Source organism: Neovison vison, chromosome 12 (assembly GCF_020171115.1).
Source record: "Neovison vison isolate M4711 chromosome 12, ASM_NN_V1, whole genome shotgun sequence".
NCBI lineage: Eukaryota > Metazoa > Chordata > Mammalia > Carnivora > Mustelidae > Neogale > Neogale vison.
Genome location: NC_058102.1, coordinates 45,962,603 through 45,987,079, shown reverse-complemented (window position 1 = coordinate 45,987,079; position 24,477 = coordinate 45,962,603). Strand labels below are relative to the sequence as shown.

The 24,477-nt window shown below is 35.8% G+C and overlaps 1 protein-coding gene across 1 annotated transcript in view; it reads left to right on the top strand.

The window, feature by feature from the left end:
* RAB21 (RAB21, member RAS oncogene family) overlaps nucleotides 1–23,141 on the top strand; it is a 34,523-nt gene extending 11,382 nt beyond the window's left edge. Inside the window, exons 2-7 of the mRNA XM_044229293.1 lie at nucleotides 1,639–1,698; nucleotides 2,654–2,761; nucleotides 6,025–6,088; nucleotides 12,222–12,276; nucleotides 12,752–12,840; nucleotides 20,146–23,141. Coding sequence (XP_044085228.1) covers nucleotides 1,639–1,698; nucleotides 2,654–2,761; nucleotides 6,025–6,088; nucleotides 12,222–12,276; nucleotides 12,752–12,840; nucleotides 20,146–20,288 — 519 coding nt within the window. The 3' untranslated portion in view covers nucleotides 20,289–23,141. The remainder of the gene's footprint in view (nucleotides 1–1,638; nucleotides 1,699–2,653; nucleotides 2,762–6,024; nucleotides 6,089–12,221; nucleotides 12,277–12,751; nucleotides 12,841–20,145) is intronic.
* Nucleotides 23,142–24,477: the final 1,336 nt, after the last annotated feature.

Below are 24,477 nucleotides of genomic sequence, written 5' to 3'. Positions count from 1 at the left end.
TCCATTTTGTTTTTCTCTCCCAATTTTGTAATGGCCTTCTGTCTCCAGGTCTAGTCCTGTCCTTTCCCATCTAACTTCCCTTCCTGTCCCAGAGTCATTCTCTTAAAATTTAGATCTTATACTTCCCCACTGCTTTAAAATCCTTCAGTGATTCTCCATCATCAACAGTATTCTTCTTCTTCTTCTTCTTTTTTAAAAGATTTTATTTGTTTGTTTGACAGAGAGAGACACAGCGAGAGAGGGAACACAAGCCTAGGGAGGGGGAGGGGGAGAAGCAGACTTCCCATTGAGCAGGGAGCCTGATGCGGGCTCTATCCCAGGAACCTGGGATCATGACCTGAGCTGAAGTTTAACAACTGAAGCACCCAGGCGCCCCAACAGTATTACTCTTCTTAACACTTATTTCTTCGGATGAATTGGGCATTTCTCTAGTAAAAAAGAGGTCAAATAAGTTTAGGAAATGGTTGTATAGATGTAGTTAGCTTTTCTTTTGGCAGAATCTTACTGTGTTGTGTATTATGGATGTACAAAGGGAATACAGAGGAATGTGCTACACTTCCCAAATCTGACTATAGTATATACGTTTATACATTTAAAAAAATACATGTGTCTTGGAACAGGTTTTATTAAAACCCTCAAAGTAAAGTCCATACATCTAGACATGGAACCCTAGCACTTTTTTTATTTGAATAGCATTTGCCTATCTTTGTAGTCTTGTCTCCAGCATTGACCTTACTAACTTGTTGGGAGTTCTCCATGGAGAGGGAGTTACATGTTTGAGGCTTCAGTGCCTTCTCCCATCTGTTGGAAAAGCCCCTATTACTCCTAAAGGGGAGATTATCACCTTCTTTTTGAAACTTTTTTTGACTCATCCAGGGCGGCTTTACACTTCCTTTCTTAGCACTCTCTTTAGAGTATACTTGGCAAGACCCTCCCATTTTAACAATTGTTACATGATATTGTACTTTTATTTACATGTTTATTTCTACTATAGACTATAAACTCCCTCAAGGCTAGAACCATTTCCTTTCATTTCTGTAACATTGGTACCTGGGATAATTATTAGATAGAAGTTAAATAATTGAGTTATAAAATAATTAGAGGAATATTTCAAATAATACTGGTATTCATACCATTAAGTAAACTACCGGTAAATATATCTTTTCTCTCATTTAGAAATCTCTTAGCTCTTTCTATAATGAGTGTGTAGGGTGACATCAAATTAAATGCTCTAAGAAAAATTTTTATGGGGAAAATCTGAGAAAATAATTACAATTTTTAAAAAAATCTTTTTATTTGTTTCTATTTTAAGTCGTCTCCATGCCCAACAGGGGGCTCAGATTCATGGCCCTAAGATCAAAAAGTCTCATGCTCTATCAACTGAGCCAGCCAGGGGCCATGTTTTTCTTTCTGTTTTTCATAACTTGTGTTCATAAAACAAAACACCATTTTTTTAGATTAGAATATAAATAATGTTCTGTCTTCAGTTAATGTTTGGTCATTAATAAGAACTCAGTGATTACTGTTTCTCCCAGATAACTTGAGTTTCATATTGAGATTATTCTTTCATCTATAGTTCTTAGAATAAGAAACTTTATATTATATGAAATATTGTTTAATGTATATCTCTTTTCTTAGGCATCATTCTTAACGAAGAAGTTAAATATTGGTGGGAAAAGAGTAAACCTTGCTATATGGGTAAGTTAACCTTTTCAGTTGAGTGAGTGAAGGCTTCTTGCTGTTCTTTGTACTCTAATAACTAATGGGCTCAAGGAATAGGAGTTCAAATTTCTGGATTATTTTTTAAGTTTAGCTAAAACTTTTATTTTTAAGGATTTTATTTATTTATTTATTTGACAAATACAGATCACAAATAGGCAGAGAGGAAAGCAGAAAGAGGGAGAGGAGGAAGCAGGCTCCTTGCTGAGCAGAGAGCCCGATGTGGGGCTCGATCCCAGGACCCTGGAATCATGACCCGAGCCGAAGGCAGAGGCTTTAACCCACTGAGCCACCCAGATGCCCCCAAAACTGTTTTTAAATAAACACTTTTTTCTAAAATCAGGCTAAGAATTACACAGTTGCACACATGAATATTGCTTATTCCTAACCGTTGAGCTGGAAGAAGGGTAAACTCAGAGGGATTCCATGTCAGACAAAAAACAGGGTGGATGGACAGCCTGACTGGCATTTTTCCCCTCTGTGTTTCCATGTTCCCACTTCCCAGGAGAATCGCTAGTACAGAGTAGGGCAAGGGTAGTGCATCAGAGGACCTTTTGGCTGATTGTTCTGGTGTATGCTCTCTTTCCTTGTCTTCTCCCTCTATGCAGAACCTAAATTTAGGGCAAGGCCTATTCCTGGCTTATAATGCCATTTTGGGCATTCTGATCCTCTGGCATTTAAACTGTTTTTTTGTTTAGTGGGGGTGGGAATTTTTGCTTGGGAGGGAAGTAACTTTCATATAACAGTAAAACATTAAATATTGTTTGTAACTTCTAAAAAAATTTTTGTAACTTGTTTTTTTTTCTTTTAACAGTGTTTTGAGTTTATCTGTAACTTCATGTCCCATTTTCCAGTTAACCAAAAGTTTATAGTAGTTGCAATAGCAGATGTATTTTTTTCTTATGACCTAATAAGTGTTTGTTGCTTTATTTAGGATACAGCAGGTCAAGAGAGATTCCATGCATTGGGTCCAATTTACTACAGAGATTCAAATGGAGCTATTTTAGTTTATGATATAACAGATGAAGATTCCTTTCAGAAGGTATTCTGTTTACTTATGGGTAGATGACTTAAATAGAATAACAACACTAATTTTTCAAGTCTCCATTCACATGCCTTTGTTTACTAATGTGACTAGCCTTGGTTTTAAAAGTAAAATAAAGTTGTGCATAAATGGTTACCACTCATATTTGTTAATGCAGTATTTAATTCATGTTTATATTTTAAATAACAGTTATTAATAAGTTTATTACATGGCTTTCTCAGATATTAGGAAAGGGAAATACTTTGAAATAACACTTTATAAAAATCCAGGGGCTTTTTTTCTCCCTATAAAGAAAAATCACATGTATTTCTTGATTTCATATACACTAGGCATGTGAATACTGCGTATGGCTACATGGACTCCCCAATTGTAAAGAGGGAAAAGAAGAACTAAATCATGTTTAAGCTCTTTCTTCTCACTAAATGTCCTGAAGGATATAATATAAATTTTAAATGACAGTCTAATTAGTATTCATTTTAAACCTTCTTATTATTTTTCACCCCCCTTTTTTTTTTAAGATTTTATTAATTTATTAGAGCATGAGCAAGGTGGGGGTACAGAATGAGAAGCAACTTGCTGCTGAGCACAGACCCTGAAGCAGGCTCCATCCCAGGATCCCTGGATCATGACCTGAGCCTAAGCAGACTGAGCCACCCAGGCGCCTTTCACGCCGCTTTTAAATATCCACCCCAAATGTAGAATTCTTGAAGTTGTTCAGAACCAAACTAAGTTACCATTAAACTTACCTTTGAATTCTCATCACAGTCAGGATGGTGATTACTTACTTATTTCACCCTTCCTCTTAAAGCCCCTTATGGGATAAATTTGTCAAGGGTATGTAACTAAAAGGGGTAATTCTGTGGCAGAAACTTTACTTGCATTGAAATTACAGGTTTGTTTCTATAGATATTGCTTGCTTTTGTAGTTTTAGTTTTAGGTGGTTTTTTTTTGTTTGTTTGTTTTTGTTTTTGTTTTTGTTTTTTTTCATTTGTTCTTCAGTATTCAACTGATGAAGCAACTATGCAAGTTAGTCCTCGGGTTATTACATGTGGAAAAATTTAGTCCAAGGAGTAGAAAAAGGGAATGATGAAGTAACTTGCAGGTTTAATGATACTTGCAAAATTTATTTGGGGGCTGCTGTTTGTTGTCTCTTCCTGCCTTTTGACATAGATGGAAATGGTCTGAGTGTTTTATTGATTAAGAGAAGGTTGAGTCTTTTAGGTTGAAAAGTGACCATTTCTCTCTTGCTTTGTAACAAACCCCCAAAACTTGGTGGCTTAAAACAATGTATTATTTCTCATGGTTTTGTGGGTTAACTGGGCAGGTTATGTGGTTTCATGGGAGTCACTCATGCAACTGCATTGAACTTCAAGTTTGGCGAGGCCAGGACCATCTAGGAAGGCCTGTTCTTCTCCTGTGGCCTCTCACTCCATTTGGTGTCTCATCTTCTGATGCTCTCTCCACATGCTCCCTCATTATTCCACATTCTAGCCTAAGCTGTTTACATGATGACTGGATCCTAAGAGTACTTTCCAGGCCTTCTTAAGGCTTAAGTCTGGAACTGGCATAGCATTACTTCTGCACATTCTCTTGGTCAGAGCAAGTTGCAAGGCTAGCCCAGCTTCAGAGGGAAGGGAAAAAGACTCTCTCTCTCTCTTTTTTTTTTTTTTTTTAAGATTTTAATGATTTATTTGAGAGAGAGAGGTAGAGAGCACAGCAGGGGGAGCAGGAGAGGGAGAGGCAGGCTCCCTGCTGAGCAGGGGACAACCCGCCCCACCAGACTCTAACTCTTGCTGAGAGGTTTGGTAAAAAAATCTGTAACCATCTCTAACTCATCACAGAATGTATGGGGTAATGAGTAGGATGCCTGCAGAAGGGGATCTATTTGCAGATGAATAACACATTTTTTTAAAAAGTTGGTTAGATTTGGTAGGTTATGACACTATCTATACAGAGAGTACAGTAATATGTAATTGGATTCTGGCATATTTCCTTTCAAATGATGAGGATGTACGTTTTATACCAACTTGTCATATTTTTCTTACGTGACATCAACTAGGGACGGAAGTTCAGTGCTTCTTTAAAAACTTTCTACGTACATGTGAATGAAACAAAAAGATGGGGCTGTACTGAGAAAACTATGGTTCAGTGCTCTGAGAAAGATAAGGTGGTGATATTGATTACTTTTCCTTATATAAAGCTTTGGGGTTTATTAAAGACAGTTTCTCTGCATTCCTGCAAAGAACAGGAATGTGGAATGGTTACATTTGTACTGTAGGACCAGATGTACAGTAAGTGCTTACTTACCACCTATTTAATGTAACTTTTATAATTTAAAGATGTGTGTGCATTTTTTAAGGAAGATGTGTAGATTCTGTGTGACTTGATTACATGGAAATTAAATTCCATTACAAAAAAATGAAGGAGGTATTCAAATTTGTTCTTATCCTATTTTAATGTAATCAGCATATTTAAAATCAGGAGTTCAAATGATTAATTTACTTAACTTGAATGTACTCAACTGTGCCTACTGCTGTGCTTCATAGTGAAGAATCTGTTTGTTACTGGAGTCATTGTATACCAGTGGTTCTCCACCAGGAGGGAGCAGTGTTCGGAGACGTCTTTGCTTATCACAGCTGGAGGGTGATACTGATACCTAGTGGGTAGGAGGCTGGGGATGCTGCTCAATAGCATACATTACACAGGGCAGTCCCTCCCAGCAGCATTAATCTGGGCCAAAATACCAGTAGGGCTGAAGCTGAAAAAACCTGTTAGACACTAAAGGATGAAAATTTATTTTGGTACTCTTTTTAGTGCCCATATACATTTTCCCCCCCTTTAAGTGTGTGACACAGAAGCTTCTGTGCCCTCTAATTTGGAACCAGTTGGAATACAAAAGACTTTTAGTTTTAAGATGTTCTTAAGTCCAAAGTGACTCTATAAGCATCTGTTATCTGAGGCTGGAGTTTTGCTCTAGTTAATAGTTTTGTTTAGATCTGTGGAAGATTTATGAAAATTTATAATTAGAAAAAAAATTTATAATTAGAGGTGTTTCTGTCTATACCGCTATATAGATAGAGAAATTGTTCCATTAGATGTTTGTATGTTTGTCAGTACAGTTTGTCAGTAACTGATCCTACAGGTAGCTAAATATATGGGCTTTTAGACAAATTCTGAGGTATTTTGACAATGTAGAGTTTGGGGAGTTGTAATGATAGTTGTTGGAACAGGATTTGATATTTACTCTTTTGTATACACAGGTAAAAAACTGGGTCAAAGAATTACGGAAAATGTTGGGAAATGAAATCTGTTTATGTATAGTTGGTAAGCATCATTACTTTTTTTTTAAGTCCTCTGTTTCCAAAAAAAAAAAAAATGTTCTGTTTCCTTAATGTTATATTAGAGAATAACGAGTAAGTAAATCTCATTTTTAAAGTTACCTGAGAAAGGAAGAAGAATGATATTTTAATATTTAATATTTTAGAATAATTTTTGGTTTGGAAGTGATCTTTCAGGAGATTCAGACTTCAGGGAAGACCTTGGGGAGCAAGTGGGAAACTAACCATGTAAACTTTCAACTCCCAGACTTGCTTCAGTTTGATCTTTAGTTTTTCATCATAAGATTTTCTTTAGAAAAAAAAAGAGTTTAGGAACTATTTTTAAATAAAACTAAAACTAATGACTTAGGCTAGTATTCTTGTTTTATACATTTAACTATACACATTTTTGAATTAAGGACAAATTTGACTCTTGAGGATGAGCAAATCATGATACGAGGGTGAAAGAACTCTAGAACTCACTCTTGGACTTCTGGAATTTCTCTCTGGTTTCCTTTTTCTTTAGATTATTATTTCTATGATATAAGAACTAATTATTGAGCAGTAGAGTATACCAGACACAATGCTTTGTTCTTAGTAGACAGTTTTTCATGTAATCCTCATAATTTGATGAGGGCTTTGACGAGAGGAAGCTCAGCCCTGGAGGTACTTGATAACTTGTACAATATCAAGCAGTTATCAGAGATGGGGTAGGAATTGAAGTCATTCTGATTCCCATGCTTTGTTATTAATCCTTATGATGAGTAGTTTCATGCTGTTTTCTGTCTTTCTGCATGACTTGGTAGAATAACAATGGCCTAGAAGAAATCAGGGTAGCTTTAGTGGAGGACCTAGAATGGAATGGTCAATGTGGGCACATTTGACTTTTAATTTTTTTTTTTAAACTAGAGTTTACATTTCTTCTGTTGTCTCACCATTAGATTGGCAAACTCTACAGTTCTAGATCAGGGTGTGTGCCTGGGGGAAGAGGCCAAGGAGATTATCTGGCCTACTTTGTAAGTTTAGTTGCTAGATGTTAAGTGAGATGGCAGGAGTATTTCAGAATGGAAAACTGGGGCCATATGGGAGTTTGGGCCAAAGCTGTAGCTAGTCAGTGAGTTTGGCCTGGCTTTGTCTGTATGTGGGGATTAATAGGAATGAAAGTATTAAAAGGAATAGGAAGTAGGTGATGCTTTTGTATATAGTTGTTGTTCATTTTATTCTCTTTGCTCTCTAATAGTTTATTCTATAAATACCCCAGAATTTATCCTTTTGTTATTGATAGGCATTTACATTATTTTTTTCACATACTGATTATCCTATTTTTTATAGTAGTTCAGTGTTTATTCGTTCTTCTCTTTTATTACTAAATTCAAAATAATAACACTGTTTCCCAGGATTCTATGTAATTTAATGAAAGTTAAATAATAACTTGGAAAACACTTGGCATAAAGAAGGCATTTGACAAATATTTGTTCCTTTTCCTCTAAATAAGACAACCTTTCAAACATTTGGATGGTTCACCTGAAATCTTACATTCTGTAGTCTTTGGTTGTTTTTCATTTGGTCTTACTTGTAGATATTTTTACCATCCTGATTACTTTTTCCTAGGTTTATGTCAGTGTATAAATATGTCTTCTACACTTGAATACTAGAATCCAAACATTGTTGAGCCAATGTCTCCTTAAATGGCTCTCTTTTAAAAAATTCTCCCATTATCTTTCTACCAACACTGCCTAAGATTGCATACATTTTTTAGCAGCCATGTCACAGTGTCTCTTTTACATAGATTATTCTTAACAAAAATCTGAATTACTTTTTTATAAGTATTGCTTTTCTGTCAAGCTTTTCTCATCTTTTTTTTTCTTTAAAGATTTTATTTATTTATTTGACAGAGAGAGATCACAACTAGGCAGAGAGGCAGGCAGAGAGAGAGAGAGAGGGAAGCAGGCCCCCCACTGAGCAGAGAGCCTGATGTGGGGCTTGATCCGAGGACCCTGAGACCATGACCTGAGCTGAAGGCAGAGGCTTAACCCCCTGAGCCACCCAGGCACCCCTCACTTTTTTTTTTTTTTAAGATTTTATTATTTACTTGACTAGAGAGGGAACACAAGCATGGGGAGTGGGATTGGGAGAGGGAGAAGCAGGCTTCCTGCAGAGCAGAGAGCCCTGTCACAAGACTCGCCAAAGGCAGATGCTTAATGACTGAGCCACCCAGCCGTTCCCCCCATCTTTTTCATATATAATTAAGTTATTTTAACTTAAGTGTAGGAATTTCAACTCATATAATATTCCTGAATCTTTATGTTTAATGGCTTCTTCATGTAAATTAAATACTTAACCTTCTAGGTCCTTATCTAAACCACTTATAATGTGTTAACCAATAATGGAGAACCCCATACTTTGCTAGCAGAGATTTTTCCTCTCAGTTTTAGTTAGTCCATTAATTAGCACTCTTAGCTGTGGTTGCTTTATTTGTTATTTTGCTTCTAGTCTGTGCTTAACATTTCTATGTTTGTTAAATACCTATTTTAAATAATAGTTACTGGGTGCCTGGGTAGCTCAGTGGGTTAAAGCCTCTGCCTTTGGCTCAGGTCATGATCCCAGGGTCCTGGGATCAAGCCCAGGACCACATAGGGCTCTCTGCTCAGCAGGGAGCCTGCTTCCCCTCCTCTCTCTCTGCCTGCCTCTCTGCCTACTTGTGATCTCTGTCAAATAAATAAATAAAATCTTTAGAATAAATAAATAAATAGTAGTTTCATTTATTGAGTCCTAGGTACTGTTCTAAGAACTATATGTTTATGCTTTCATTAAGTCTTCTGACAGCACTACAAGAAGGTATTGCTGCCATTTCCGTATCACACATGAGAAGTGGGCTGAGAGCTTGACATTTCCCAAAGTACATAGCTAGTTAGAGGTAGACCTGGGATTTTAACTTAGGTCTTTCCGCTATATCAAGCCCATATTCTTTTTTTTTTTTTTTAAGATTTTATTTATTTATTTGACAGAGATCACAAGTAGGCGGAGAGGCAGGCAGAGAGAGAGAGGAGGAAGCAAGATCTCTGCTGAGCAGAGAGCCCGATGTGGGGCTTGATCCCAGGACCCTGGGATCATGACCTGAGCCGAAGGCAGAAGCTTTAACCCACTGAGCCACCCAGGCATTCCTCAAGCCCCTATTCTTAAACAGCACTATAGATAGCTTACTCTATACCAGTGTTGGGAATAGTGTAGCATAAGAACAAGTGAACAAAATAGATATAGTCCTTGTCTTCCCGGAGCTTATTGAGTAGAGAGAGGGAGAAGAACAGGCTATTATATATTACAATAAATGCTATGAAGGGGGAAGTACAGAATGTTCTGATACTAAAACAAAACCTAACTAAATTTAGGTTTAGCACTAACTTAGGTTTAGGTTTAGCACTAAAACAAACCTAACTAAATTTAGGGGGAAGGGAAGTTAAAGAGGACTTCCTAGAGTGTTGGATTAACCAAATTAGCTAGATGAAGTAGCAAGGTGGTAGTAAAATGTGTGGGCTTTAATTTTCTCATAATAATACTGATTTTCCATTTGATCATTCATTGTGATGAATACAGCTGATATTAATAACTGCTCTTTGTTGAGAATGTACTATATGCTAGGTCTTTTATTTTATTTTATTTTTTTTGTAAAGATTTTATTTATTTATTTGACAGATAGAGATCACAAGTAGGCAGAGAGGCAGGCGGAGAGAGAGAGAGAGGAGGAAGCAGGCTCCCTGCTGAGCAGAGCGCCTGATGCGGGACTCGATCCCAGGACCCTGAGATCATGACCTGAGCCGAAGGCAGCGGCTTAACCCACTGAGCCACCCAGGCGCCCTGCTAGGTCTTTTACATTATCATATTTTCATATGAACCATGCTAAATTTGTTAACTACATTTGTGTAGAGTGATACTGAGAGGCTAGTAATTTCCCTCCAGGTTATATAGTTATGATGTGATCCAGGCCCTATAAACACACTTTATCAGGTTGAAAGCCTTTGAAAGCTTCTTTTGACTAGCCCATACACGGACTGTACAGTCTAACCAGAATAGGGTTCTAGCCTTTTATTGCCATTAGGCCACCTGCCCTTAGCAGTGGGTATATCCCTTTCATATTTTTAATTCAAACGTGTATTTACAAAGAAGATAAAGTTTTTACTATTTGTAACACAGTGGCTTTTCCCTTTCCTCTCCAATAGCTTCAGCCAGTTTCCCCCCCTAATCTTCATAGTACTATACTTTATTGGTGGTAATCCTTGTTTTCAGGTGTTTCAATCCTATTAGAAAGTTCCCTATATAACTGCATAGTAGCATTGAAATAGATGAGCCTCAAAGCTTTAATCCTTTATATGTCTTGCTTTTAAAAGAGCTATAGGCACTAAAAAGGTTTTGAGTTTGGGAAGATGTCAGTCTCCAAAATGCAGTTTTTTATGACTTAATCTGTGTTATTAATCCCTTTATGGACAGTGATTGTCAAAAGAAATAGTGGTAAAATTATTTTATTTAAAATAATAATTAGCTTACTAAAAAAGTTAGCTATTTTAATGATAACTAGTTTTATTAAAGTTGGGTAAATTTAGAATGCTATTAGATGGGAAAGCAGTGTCTGAATAATTTTCCCCAAATATTCATTTAAGACATTATTCAAATTTTCAGTCCTCATTTAAAAAAAAAATGGATGTTCATAATTCTGGAAGAATTTGAGAGCAGAGGCCTTAGAGAGTGAGAAAAACAGCTCCTAGGGTTTTAGTTAATTGTTATCTCCCCTTGTGCCTCTGTTGGAACCACTGGCCACTAGGTGGTGCTTTTTGCATTCTTCATAGTATAAACAGCTTTTTTTTTTTTTTTTTTTTTCAGGTGACTGTCAGATGTATTGGCTGTAGTATTTAGCAAATTTAAAATTTATTGACAGATATAATGTAGGAAGTCAGACCTGATATGTCTTTCTTGCTGAGTTAAACAGATAACTCTTCAAAGCAGGAACAATTCATTACTGAATTTGTTGGTAATCCCTGAGCTTTAGTATATAGTCTGTTTCCTTCTCATGCTTTGGCTGTGGTGTCTGTCACATGGGTACTGTAGCCGCCAACATTTGGGTCTCAGATTATTTAAGGTCCTCCATATATACACTCTCTGGGCTTGTACTTCTCAGTTCTAAGCATTGGATCTTTCATTGGGTGCTTACTTCAATCCTTGTCTGAAATTGTCTTCTAGATTCTGTAAGGTCCCAAAAAAAGATGACCTTATTTACAAAGTTTTCTCCCCCCCCAATAAATCATAATAGAAATGAAAATATTTGTTTGAAATATTCTTCCTTAGAGTATTCTCTCTTTTTTCTATTTGTTATTTCCTTTACCTTTAGTATCCTGTGTGCCCGGCCAACTCACACCTTAACCTCTACCTTGTATTTAATAAGGAATCTGCATTTTGCAGTTTCTTCACTTTTATTCTGGTGGGTTTTTAGCATTATCTCAGTTTTGTCCCATTGTTTAAGAAAACCAAACTTATTTTCAGTAATTTTAAATTTGCATGATGTGCATGTATTAAGTTTTCTCATGTTGCTAAATAGTACTGTTTCCTCTCCTGTGATAGTGAAGTGCTTAAAAGGCCATATATCTAAATGCTTTATTTAACCAGTTCTTACCAGTTACGAAACCAAAATACCCTTAAGAGTCCAAGAGTCTAGCCTATTGTATTTCATGAACAGTAAGGTAGCCTTGCTTAATTATTGACTGGCTATATGTTGATTGGGGACCATTTACATTTGGCTAAGAATCATAGTTTATTCCTAGGTTCCCAAGTGATTTTTAGTCTCCATTATATCCTAAATCAAAGAATAGTGCCCATCTCTTCAGAAAAGCTATTTTCTCTGACAAAGGCTGCAGCTTCAGGAGGGATATGCATTGAGCCATTTGAGGAGGTCTAGGCATATATTGTGACTGTAATGATCAATCCTCCTATCATAGAGTTTATGTAGTTTTAGGACATGTAGAAGTCTGATGGGGATTTGTATTATTTTTTTCCAGGTAATTAAAATGGCAATTGTGTGTTTAGAATTGGCGTTGTTTTGTTATAAAAATGAATCAATATTAAGAATTGGCACTTTTACTTTTTGAAACTAGGTAATAAAATAGATCTGGAAAAAGAGAGACACGTTTCCATTCAAGAAGCAGAATCGTAAGTGTTCTCCCTTTCCCCCTCCATCTAGTCATTCCCTAGTAGAAGTCTTTTTCTTTGTACAGTGTGCTTTACCATTTAGGTATTACTCAAACCTCTTAATAGAAAATGGTCTATTGGATTCAGTGAAGCGTTGGTAATTTGTGGACTTTTGACAGCATCTAAAAATACTCCATTCTCACTTCTCTTTTTGATTTCAGTAGAAAATGTGAAGAGTGATACCAAAAAAACCCTGTATAGTCAAATAGTGAGTCACAAAAACTTATTAAAGTATTTGGGTTCCAAATTAACTTAAAAATTTCAAGTCTTATTATCCTTATGTTCTCATTTAAAATTTGGTTCAATGTATCTTAATTTCACTAAATGCGGATTAATTAGTAATGAGTCACTAAAATTGCTACTTGAAAAAATTCAAATAGCAGTTATGACAAAAACATGAAATTTTTTATATCACTGATGTTACTTTTTTTTTAAGGTATGCAGAATCTGTAGGAGCAAAACATTATCATACTTCTGCTAAACAGAACAAAGGAATTGAAGAACTCTTTCTTGACCTTTGTAAAAGTAGGTATACTCAGATTTTGTATATTTAGAAGTTGTTCTTTTAAAAGTTTTGGTAATACTTTTTAAGTGATGTTTTATAGTCTCAATTAATGACCACATTAATGATGTCTCACATCTACCAGTACTATTATTGACTTAATATTTTTTCTTAAAATCGTTTTTTAAAGCTTAAATACCTACTTTAGCTCTATTTCAAGCAGTAGTTAATGGGTATGAAATCATTATATATGGTATATACCAAGTATACATTAAAATAGATGAATAACTATCAAATATAAAGATAGAAGGAGAATACACAGATTTAAGAAATGTAACAACTTGCTGCAATGGATGGATCTTATTTAAATCCTGATTTGACAACCTAGTGAAAGAGAACATATGTCAGACAGTGAGCTATATGAACACTCACTGGATATTTGATGATAATTAAGAAATTATTGAGGGCACCTGGCTAGCTCAGTCAGTAGAGCATGTGACTCTTGATCTCAGGGTCTTGAGTTCATGCCCACATTGAACATAGAGCTTACTTAAAGAAAACATAAATAAAAACAGTAAAGTGAGTCTTTAAAAAAAATTATTGAGGTTCTAGTTCAAGATGGTCACATCAGAAGATTTTCAGCTTATCTTCTCTAGACACACTGAGTCTAAAGCTATATATGGAACAACTTCCTCTTAAAAAAAATAACCTAAAGGCTGGTTGAATGACAGCTGTATATTGGACTGACAAGAAGAAAACCACATCTAAGAGGGGAAGGAGGCTGTAACACAATCTTGCCATAAACCCCATCCCTGGTGTGGTGACCCACAACTAGAAGGGAACTCAAAACCCATAGCTTCTCCCTAAGGAGTAAAGTGTTTGAACCCTACAGTGGGCATCTCAACTTTAAAGACATAAATGAGAGATGATTCCCCCATCTAACTTTGAAAATCAGCATGGCTTATATCCCCAAACCTGCACGATTGATGCAGTCTGAAAAACTGCTCTTGAAGGGCTTGCTCTTGGACTCACTTGTTTCAGGGTCCAGCTCAGAGCAGCTGATCCCACCAACTTAAACTGAGGGAGGCCCACCTGCTTCTATTAAAGGCATAGAGTTTAACACACACATCCAGGAGCCTGCTGATGGAATACTTTCCCAGGCTGGAGACTGGCAGACACTATCTTCATGCTCTCTCTTTGCTGGATTCACCCTTTATTATGCTCCAGAGCACCATTATCTTCCAGAGGGAAGCTTTCACACATATCTGGTGCCCCAATTGTTGCAGCTGCACCTGGGAAATACATCTTGCTCACCTGGCCCAGAGGCCAGGGGAGCTTGTGTTTTGGTCCCATTGGACTGTAATTGATGTTACTCAGAAAGGAGCTCATACTCCTGTCTGGTACCCCAGTTTATGTGACTGCTGCCAGCGGACACCTCTACATTAGCTGGCTCTGATGGCCAGTGGGGCTTATGGTCATGGATCCCATGGGACTGTAACCAACAGAGAAAAGAGTTCTTAAACAGCTAGCACCCACAGGGCACAGCAAGAAGCAACAGAGCCACAAGCTCAATTATTCTGTGAAGGAGGCCTGTTAACTAGTCATTGTGACTGTGGCCTTAGGGCCAAGTTTCAAGTTTGAGACCTATTTAGTGGCCTGTGAAGCTGCTTTCAAGGACCATAGGCTGTGAGCACCGTCTTGGTGCTCTTCTTTTATCTTGTTCTAGCTTGCTCCTATCACCTAGGAAGAGCTTATCCATTTGTCTAGAGCCCTAATTTTTGTGATTGCTATCTGGGGGATACATCCAGATCACCTGGCCTTAGTGGCCAGTGGGCTTATGATTGCAGTCCTGTAGGACTATATGTTTGCATACTTTTGGGTTTTTTGTTTTTGTTTTAAGATTTTATTTATTCACTTGACAGAGAGATCACATGTAGGCAGAGAGGCAGGAAGAGAAAGAGGGGGAAGCAGGCTCCCCATTGAGCAGAGAGCCTGATGCAGGACTCGATCCCAGGACCCTGCGGTCATGACCTGAGCCGAAGGCAGAGGCTTAACCCACTGAGCCACGCAGGCTCCCTGTCATATTTTTTTTTTTTAAAGATTTGAGAGGGAGAACACAAGCAGAGGGAGGGGCAGAGGTAAAGGAGAGAGAATCCCAAGCTGACTTTGCCCCTGAGTTGATGCCTAAAGATTGGGCTTCCAGTCACCCTACATCTAGGTGCTGAGGTCCTCCCCTTTGGGACACTGATAGGTCTTAGGACATCCTTAACTACTGGGAGCTATTAGAAATATGATGGGTTGCTTGTTCCATTTACTATATAGAAAGCAACATGGAGAGTCACACAAAATGAAGAAACAGGGGTATATTTCAAATGAAAGAACAAGATAAAAACTTTGGGGAAAAAACCTTAATGAAACAAATAAGTAGTTTACCTGATAAAGAATTCAAGGTAATGGTTATAAAGATGATCACTGAACATTGAATTGGGGAGAAGACTAGGTGAACACAGAACTTCAACAGGAAATGGAAAATATAAGAAAGTACCAGGTAGGGCGCCTGGGTGGCTCAGTGGGTTAAGCCGCTGCCTTCGGCTCAGGTCATGATCTCAGGGTCCTGGGATCGAGTCCCGCATCGGGCTCTCTGCTCTGCAGGGAGCCTGCTTCCTCCTCTCCCTCTCTCTGCCTGCCTGTCTGCCTGCTTGTGATCTCTGTCTGTCAAATAAATAAATAAAATCTTTAAAAAAAAAAAAAGAAAGTACCAGGTAGAAGTCACAGAGCTGAAGCATACAGTAAATGAACTGAAAAACACAGTGGTGATATTCAATATCAGATTAGATGAATAAGAAGAAATGATCATTCAACTCAAAGGCAAGGCAGTGACACTCACCCAATCAGCAGCAAGAAGAAAAAAGTGAAAGGGATAAAGCAAAAAGAAAAAAATGAAAAAATTGAAGATAGTTTAAGGGACTTACAGGATGACATCAGACAGCCCAACATTTGCATCCGAGGGATTCCAGAAGGAGAAGACAGAGAGAAAGAGGCAGAATCTTATTTGAAGACATAATGGCTAAAAACTTACCAACCTGAGTAAGGAAACAGACATCCAAGCCCAGGAAGCCCAGAGAGTTCCAAATAAGAAGAACCTAAAAGATCCATACCAAAGATACATTATAAGTAAAATGTCAAAAGCAAAAGATAAGGAGAGATTATTAAAAGCAGCAAGTGAAAAACAACTTGTTATATAAAAGGGGACCCCAACCCCCATTAGATTATCAGCAGATCTTTCAGCAGCAGTTTCCCAGGCCAGAGGGAATGGTGTGGTGTATATGATACATTCGAAGTGCTGAAAGAAAAAACTAGCAACCAAGAATTCTCACCTTGGCAAAATTATATTCAGAAGGGAAGGAAAAATAAAGAATTTTCCAGACAAGCAAAAGCTAAAGTTCATCATCACCAAACTTTCCCTAAAGATATGTTAAAGGAACTTCTTTTCCCTGGGAAAAAAAGTGGGGGGGCACTAATAAGTTACTAGAACATGCTTGAGAGAAGAAATCTCACTGGAAAGCAAATATTTAGTAAAGGGAGTGTATTATTGATTATAAAGCTAATATGAAAGAAGACAAAAGTAGTAAAAATAACCATATTTAAAATAATTAGTTGAGGGATACATAAGATGCAAAGATGTAAAATGTGAAATCAAAACCATAAAACTTTAGTGGGGGAGTAATAATGTTGAGCTTTACAATGAGATCAAGCTTAAGAGGTTTCCAACTTAAGGGTTGCCTAGGTGACTCAGTTGTTAAGCATCTTTCTTTGGCTCAAGTCTGATCCCAGGGTCCTGGAATTGAGCCCCCGTATCAGGCTCCCTGCTCAGCGGAAAGCCTGCTTCGCCCTCTCCCACTTCCTCTGTTTGTGTTCCCTCCCTCTCTGTCTCTCTCTCAAATTAAAAAAAAAGAAAGAAAGAAAAGAAAAAAAAATGTCCATACTACCCAAAGCAGATTCAGCATAGTCTTTATCAAAATTCCAGTAGCATTTTTAACAGAGAACAAAATCCTAAAATTGGTATAGAACCATAAAAGACTCTGAATAGCCAGAACAATCTTGAGTTGGAGAACAAAGCCAGAGCATCACAACACTTCCTGATTTCAAACTGTATTACAGAGCTGTAGTAAAATTGTGGTATTGGCATAAAAATAGACACACAGATCAATGGAACAGAATACAGAGCCCAGAAATAAAACCATGCATATATGACCATTTAACTAAGGACAGAAAAGACAAGAATATCCAACAGGGAAAGGACAGTCTCTTCAATAAATGGTGTTGGAGAATTTGGACAGCCACACGCAAAAGAATGAACCTGGACCGCTATCTTATACCGTACACAAAAATTAAATGGATTAACTTAAATGGGTTAAGTTACAAATTAACTTAAATGAACTTAAATGAACTTAAATGACTCTAAAACCTAAAACCATAGAATGCCTAAAAGAAAATATAGGCAGTAAGCCCCTTGACATAGGTCTTAGCAATCATTTTTTTTAATCTGACAGTGAAAGCAAAAGCAACAAAAGCAAAAATAAACAAGTGATACAGCCAAAAAAAACAGATGAGATTTTGCCATTTGTGACAACATGGGTGGACCTTGAGGGCATTATCCTAAGTGAAATAAATCAGAGAAGGATAAATAACATATGATCCCTCTTATACATGAAATCTAAAAATAAATAAATAAAACCGATCTCACAGATACAGAGCATAGACTGGTAGTTGCCAGAGGCAGGGTTTGGGGGTGGGAGAAATAGGTGAAATGTTTTTTGTTTGTTTAGTTTAAATTAATTGCATTATTCTTTATTTTAAAAATTATAAACTTTTTAAGGTATGATTATGGTGTTGTGGTTAAACTTTTTCTAAAAGGTCTTATTTTTTAAAAAAGAGTCCATATATTTTAGAGGTCATATTAAAATTTTGAATAAAATTATGTGTCAACTGTTTGATTCCCAATAATGCTAGGGATGCTTGCTTAGTATAGATGAAATTCTGTGATGGACATAATGGATTTTCATTATGTTTATTTATACTTGAAGTTTTTCATAGTAGAAAGTTTTTTAAAAGAGAGGAAAATGTTTATCACCAATAGCATATATACCAACCATACCTAGGAAAACCCTAGTCTATGGAATAATAGATTGAAATGATTTTGTAAAATTATATTCCTTGACTTTATGGACCTTCTAGTTTCCTGAGAATTTGATGAAACTGTGGTTTTTATCCCTAGGAAAATGTACATATACATAAATTTTGGAGTAAATTTCAGTTTTACAAAAACCTGAAGATCATTCATAATTCTTGTAGAGCTTTAATTCTCTAAGTGAGGTCCCCTGATCAGCAGCATCAGCATCACTTGAGAATGTATTAGAAATGCAGATTCTTGTGCCCTGCCCAAACCAACTGAGTCAAAACTTCTGGAGGTGGTGCCTAGAATCTATGTTTTAACAATCCTTCCTTATGATTGTGATGCACACTGAAATTTGGGAAATTTGTTTCTATTTTCACTGCTTGTATATACCTATCAATCACTTGGAGATCTTGTAAAAATGTATATTTGATAGAGTGGGTCTGGTGTGAGCTTTAGCTTTTCGTTTCTAACAGGCATGCATGTGGTGATAATGCTGGTCCTAAGACCATACTTGGAGTACCAAGGGTCTAGAACTGTAGCTTAAACATGTTATAAATCTCACATCTTTTTTTTTCTTAAGATTTTGTTTATTTATTATTTGAGAGAGTGTGCATGAACACACAAGCAGGGGGAGAGGCGGAGAGAGAATGAGAGAGAGAATCCTAAGCAGACTCTGTGCTGAGCATGGAGCCCAATACAGGGCTCAGTCTTACAACCCTGAGATCAAGACCTGAGCCAGAATCAAGAAAGGGACACTTAACTGACTGAGCCACCCAGATGCCCCTAATGTGGTCCTAAATAATATTTTCCCCAAATCTCACAGTTTTATAGAAAAATATTTGAGTATTTCCCATGTTTATTTAAAATGTATAGAACATATACAAATACTAATATGTTTTGTACATTTTTATGAAACATTAAAAAATAGAAATTTTAAAAGATTAGGGAACAATATGTAGGAATTAGAATTTGTGGTGTTTTCTTATTTCATCTTACTGAATTTTCCTATACACCTAAATTTGGAAACCGTTGTTCAAGAGCAGTCTCTGGACCCAAGTTTAAGAATTATTGTTCTAAGGACTCCCTCTTATCTTTCTTCTTCTTTTCAGATATGTATTTTGTGAATATTTACTCCTAATCTTTGTCCCCTTTTTTCATTTTTTAACTGTGTCTTCCAGAACAGAAGTTCTAAATTTATTTAATAAGGTCTGATTTGTCAATTTTTCTTTATAATTCATTTTTCGTGTGTTTTATATGAGAAATCTTTGCCTAATTCACAGTCACAAAGATTTTTTTTCCTACAGAGATTTCCTCCTATGTTTTCTTCTAGAAATTTCTGGTTGGGTCTATAATTCATTTTTAAAATTTTTATATAGCGAGAGTTAAAATAAATCAGGGTTTATTTTTTACATATCCAGTTCTAATATTGAGCATGGATATCCAGTTCTAATATTGTTTCTTGAAAAGATTAATCTTTCTTCATTGAATAAGCTTGGCATATACATCAAAAATCAAGTGACCATATAAATGGGGGTCTATTTCTAGACTCTGTTCAACTGATCTATATTTATTTATTTTTTATTTCAATTTGGTTAATTAACATGTAGTGTATTACTAGTTTCATTGATCTTTCGAGCTCTCCTTTCCCCAATATCTCACTCTCTATTGGAGTAACTTTCCTTCTATATCTTTAAGTCACATAGCATGGGTCCTGCAGCTTGTTCTTCCTCCCTCATCTTAAACTCTTCATTCTTTCAAATACTGTTTAAAAGTATTACGTTATTAGTTGAAGAATAAATCTTTTCCTCTAACTACTAGTTGTACATGGAATAATTTGAACTTCTTTGACAGATTGCTAAGTATATTTGGAAAATCTTAAGGATTATACTTGTATATAGTCATCTGTTCAAAGCAGAAACTTTTCTCTCCATCGATATCACTGTGGCCATTATGCAACTGGACAAATATAGTTGCTATTAACTATTTATAACTTTCAGGAAAGGCTGTTTAGTGAGCTGATAAAATGTTTATTTAGTTTCCTTGTTGGTTGAAAGTCAGAAATGGCTGTCATGGTGGTATATTGAAATGACAGAAAGAGGAAACTCATAGGTTGTGGTTCTAAATAATTTCTGTTTCCTCCCTCTCTCAGGGATGATAGAAACAGCACAAGTGGATGAGAGAGCAAAAGGCAATGGCTCTAGTCAACCAGGATCTGCAAGGCGAGGTGTACAGATTATTGATGATGAACCTCAAGCCCAGAGCGGTGGTGGAGGGTGCTGTTCTTCTGGATAACTGTTCACACTTAAGAAATTAAACAAACTGTGGATCATTGCCCTCAACATGAAGACTGCCATATTCCAAGTCACATTATTTTACCAATGGAATTATAGAATTAACAGTATTTTAAATTACATTTATAACACTGCGGAGACCTTAAGTGCTAAACTTAGTGGAGTTTGTGACCAGAGAATTGGCATTTTTCTACAAATGTTAACAAAGCAATTACCAATGGCCTTTTTACATACTTTTTTCTTTAATAAGGAATAATATGCATGTAGAAAAGACCTACTTAAAGGCTTCATTTATATTCTTTTAAATCAAATCTTTATTTAATAACTTATATATGTTGTTGGAATGGTATACATTTTTGCAGCCCTTTGTATTTTGTGGTAGTTTGAATTGTATCACTTCTGAACAGCAAACTGTTTTTGTTTTCTTTTTTTTTAAGTAGCAGATACCTGAAGTACTATTTTTGCAGGGTTTGCACAGGCCCCTTAACTGTCTACTACTTTGATATAATCTATATACAACCTGTATGCTGAGCTGGTAAAATACATTGTAAAATTACATATTAAATATTTTATCTGCTTTTACAAGCGCAAGGTGCAAAAATATATACAATAGTCTCATTGATGATTGTAAAGTGAATTAACATTTGGTGATAATGCCTAAGCTTTTTTTTGACTCTGTTATAAAGATCATAGCTCCCCTTCACTTTTGTCTTAACTTGAAAGTGGCGTGTTTTAATTTTCACATATACTTTACTTGAATTATTGCTGTTGTCATATTTTTTGCCTCTGTAAGTCTTTCTGATGATTGAACAACAGCATTTGCCTTTTGGTTTGTTGGGTTTGTTTTTTGTTTTTTGTTTTTTTTGTTGTTGTTGTTATTGTTATTGGGGGGGTGACTTTTTTGGATAAAAGAGATGAATTCTGCTGATTTTGCTTTAGAGTGGTTACCTTAGAAGTATTTGAGTGGAGCATGCTGAGTTTCACTTCTGCAATGGCTTTAGTTTTCTCTTAGACTTTATGTGAGATGGTTTCACTGGTGTGAGAAGAAAGGAAGAGGTCCCAGAGAGTTGCCACTGGCCAAGACTCATTCACACAGCATGTCAGTGGGTAGTTTATTCTCTTGGGGCAGCACTTTTAAACCCTTTGTGAGCAAATTGTATTTGTTCATTGCTTGCCAGAGATGAACACAGAAAAGTTTGTTCCATTTTATAAGAGTTGTCCTTCTGAGTTTCTGTGAAGGGAAACATTTCATGTAATGTGGTTATAGCAGACACTGGAAAGATTTATTATAAAATTATATTCTTGTATACTTTGTAAATTAGTCTCATTAGGGTTTTTTTTTTTCCTTAAGCATAGGACTGAACTTAAATTTGTTAATTTTAATAGAATCAGACACTGCTCACAGAAGGATCACAAATTGTGGAGATTAACATAAATTGTTCTTGTTCTAATATATATATATTTTTCCATTTCTGTCATGCTTGGAAAACTAGTAAATGTTATGTCTAAGATTAAATGGAATGGTCCCTGGATTTACTTCTTATAAGAAGCAGTAGTATGCAATAAAGTTGTTAGCATGAGCAATTAAGAGAATATAAAGAGGTTACAGTTACTAAAGAAGTACTATCATATTTTTAAGTTAATAGCTTAAAATTTCCCAAATGGGTTTAAAGTTGAATTGACACTTTGATGTTATGATGTTAGAATTTTAACTTAAAATATTAAGTGTTCTTTGAGCCCTCACTTTAACTTCTTTAGTTACTCTCCTTGCTAAACTCAACACACTGATCTTTGTTGTTTGTGTTTGGAGAGGGTGGAGTGGAAAGAGTGAGGGATATAAGCTATAAAATTGTTCTTTTTTTTTAATCAGATGATTGTACTCTGTATAATCTCTCAGTGTCCTGGGAAGTTTGTCTTTATGTAGGGCAGCAGAGGAGACAAGGGGAATCATGAGTACAAATACAGGAAAAATTGGTTTTGTCCCTTGGTTCTTCCACAGAAAGTAAATCAAGCCTTGCCATTTCTTCTAGTATACATGCAGATGTGAAATAAGCTCTTCTCCTTTGGAGTGGAATGTTTTAGAGATAAAATTGAGGTTTTTTTTCCCCAAAAAGTAGAGTCTTAGAGTTGTACTCCCGATTTTTGACCCTGTATTAATGATACTAAGTACAGATAGGAATCTCTGCTCCAGAGTTGCCAGATAACGATTGATGGGGTAAAACCACTCTGCATATTTTTTTTCCTTTACTCTCCCTTGGTTTCTGTGTATCTTTCTTAACCTCAAGCGTTTCTTCTTTTTTTGACCTGTAATTTAAGCTAATTCATTAGCAATGATAAATAATACAGAATACTTGTCCTTGCCTTGAGGCCTGAGAGGTCTTTAAGTAGGAATAGGATGAAAGAGGAATAAAAGAGGACCAGCAAATTTCAGTATGTGCATAAAGGAGAGGTAGAGGGATGGTAAACTAAGGCTGAGAAAATTTCTCTGATAACTTTCCTCACCTCTAACATATCTTTTTTGTGTTCCTGTTTATAAATTGTGCTATTTAGGAAAAAGACACAAGTTAATGTATTGTGTATTAAAAGTAGTAGGTAGGTAGAACCAATATATTTTTCATTTAGTAAGTGTATACATTTAGTATATGTAATTAAAAATTGGTATAAGATAGTCATTAAAAAATACCTGAATATTATGTTAAAAGTATACAATCATTGTTTCTGTAATGATGATGGGTATTCAGCATTTTGTTTTGCTTTGTGATTATGGAGGAAAATACTGTTTTTAAAAATGTATATTGCAACAGTTTTGGGGTGAACAGCAATTTGAAAAAAAGCATCACATTATTGTATGAAATATGAGTGTTCGAATTTGTTTTGTTCTGGGAATATCTCCTAAAAATACCCTAAAGCTATGGCTGTTACAGCTAAATTGATGTTTTGGTTTCGGTTTTTTTTTTTTTTAATATTAGAAATATATTATTAGTGATTACTTTTTACTTAGCATTAAAGTAAAAAAGAATGATACAGGTTTTCAGTAAGAAAAAATAGAATTTGGGAAATATGAAAGAAGGGTAGTGAGGAGAATGGAAGGCAGATGGATATGAAACTCAACAACTTGACATTTTTATAATCATTTTGGAAAATACATTATCAAGTCATTATTTAGTTATTTCTAAAGACAAGTTATGCATTGTGCCAAATATTTAGAACATATAAAAATGAATTGTGATACTATGTCTTTTAATATAATTTGCAATTTTCTATATTATAAATGCTACAGGGAGTCTAAATCATTGATGTCATCTCCTGATAATAGAATTTACCCTTATAAATTACCACTTATATTATCTCCAGAAGTGGTTTGATCTGTGCCTTTAACTTTTGAAATTCATCTTTTGACTTCTGTTTGCCATTGTAGTCTTCTTTATAGATGCAGTTTGGCAAAGAGGGAATGCATACTCTGACCATTGAAGATGTTGAGCTCTTCTAGAAAAGTGTATGGATGGTGGCAATCATTAGGAGCCTTACAATAATGTCTGGAGATACAGAGACTAAGTAGATCTTTTTTCTTAATTACAAAATGTATTACCTAGATTTTAATAACTAAAAGTTGAATATATATTTACTTGACTTCACGATAGGTATTGATTCTAGTATGTTGCTGTTCTGTGATTTTCACTTAACAAAAACAATAATATATTTGGTGTTTGTGGACCAAAATACATGTTACACATATGTTTGGCTTTGATGGCGTTTCCCTTTTCAAAGGAAACAAATTAGAATTCTGGGCAAATTTCCTAAATGCAAGTATTAGCATTAATCATACATAATGAAAAAAATCTAGAAATACTTTTAAGAGTTTCTAATTTCAAGCAACAATGCTTTTGCTTCTAAACAAATACCACTTTAATTTGATAGACTTTTAGCACTGCTTGTGCTCTTTGGGATTTATATATCATCTCTTTTCTGAGAAGCTGAGTGTGCTTTTATATGTTAACTTTGCTACCACAACTTTTTCTCTGCAGTAGATAAATGAACACAGCAAGTTGATGCTACACGGCACTCCCAGTAAGAAACTTACTCTTAAAGCATCTTGTCCTCTTCAGAGGCCTGCTCATACTTCCAAATGTATCACATTAAAGCCAAAAGATAAAACTGCCTACCTTTATTTTCACTGTATCAGTTCTCAA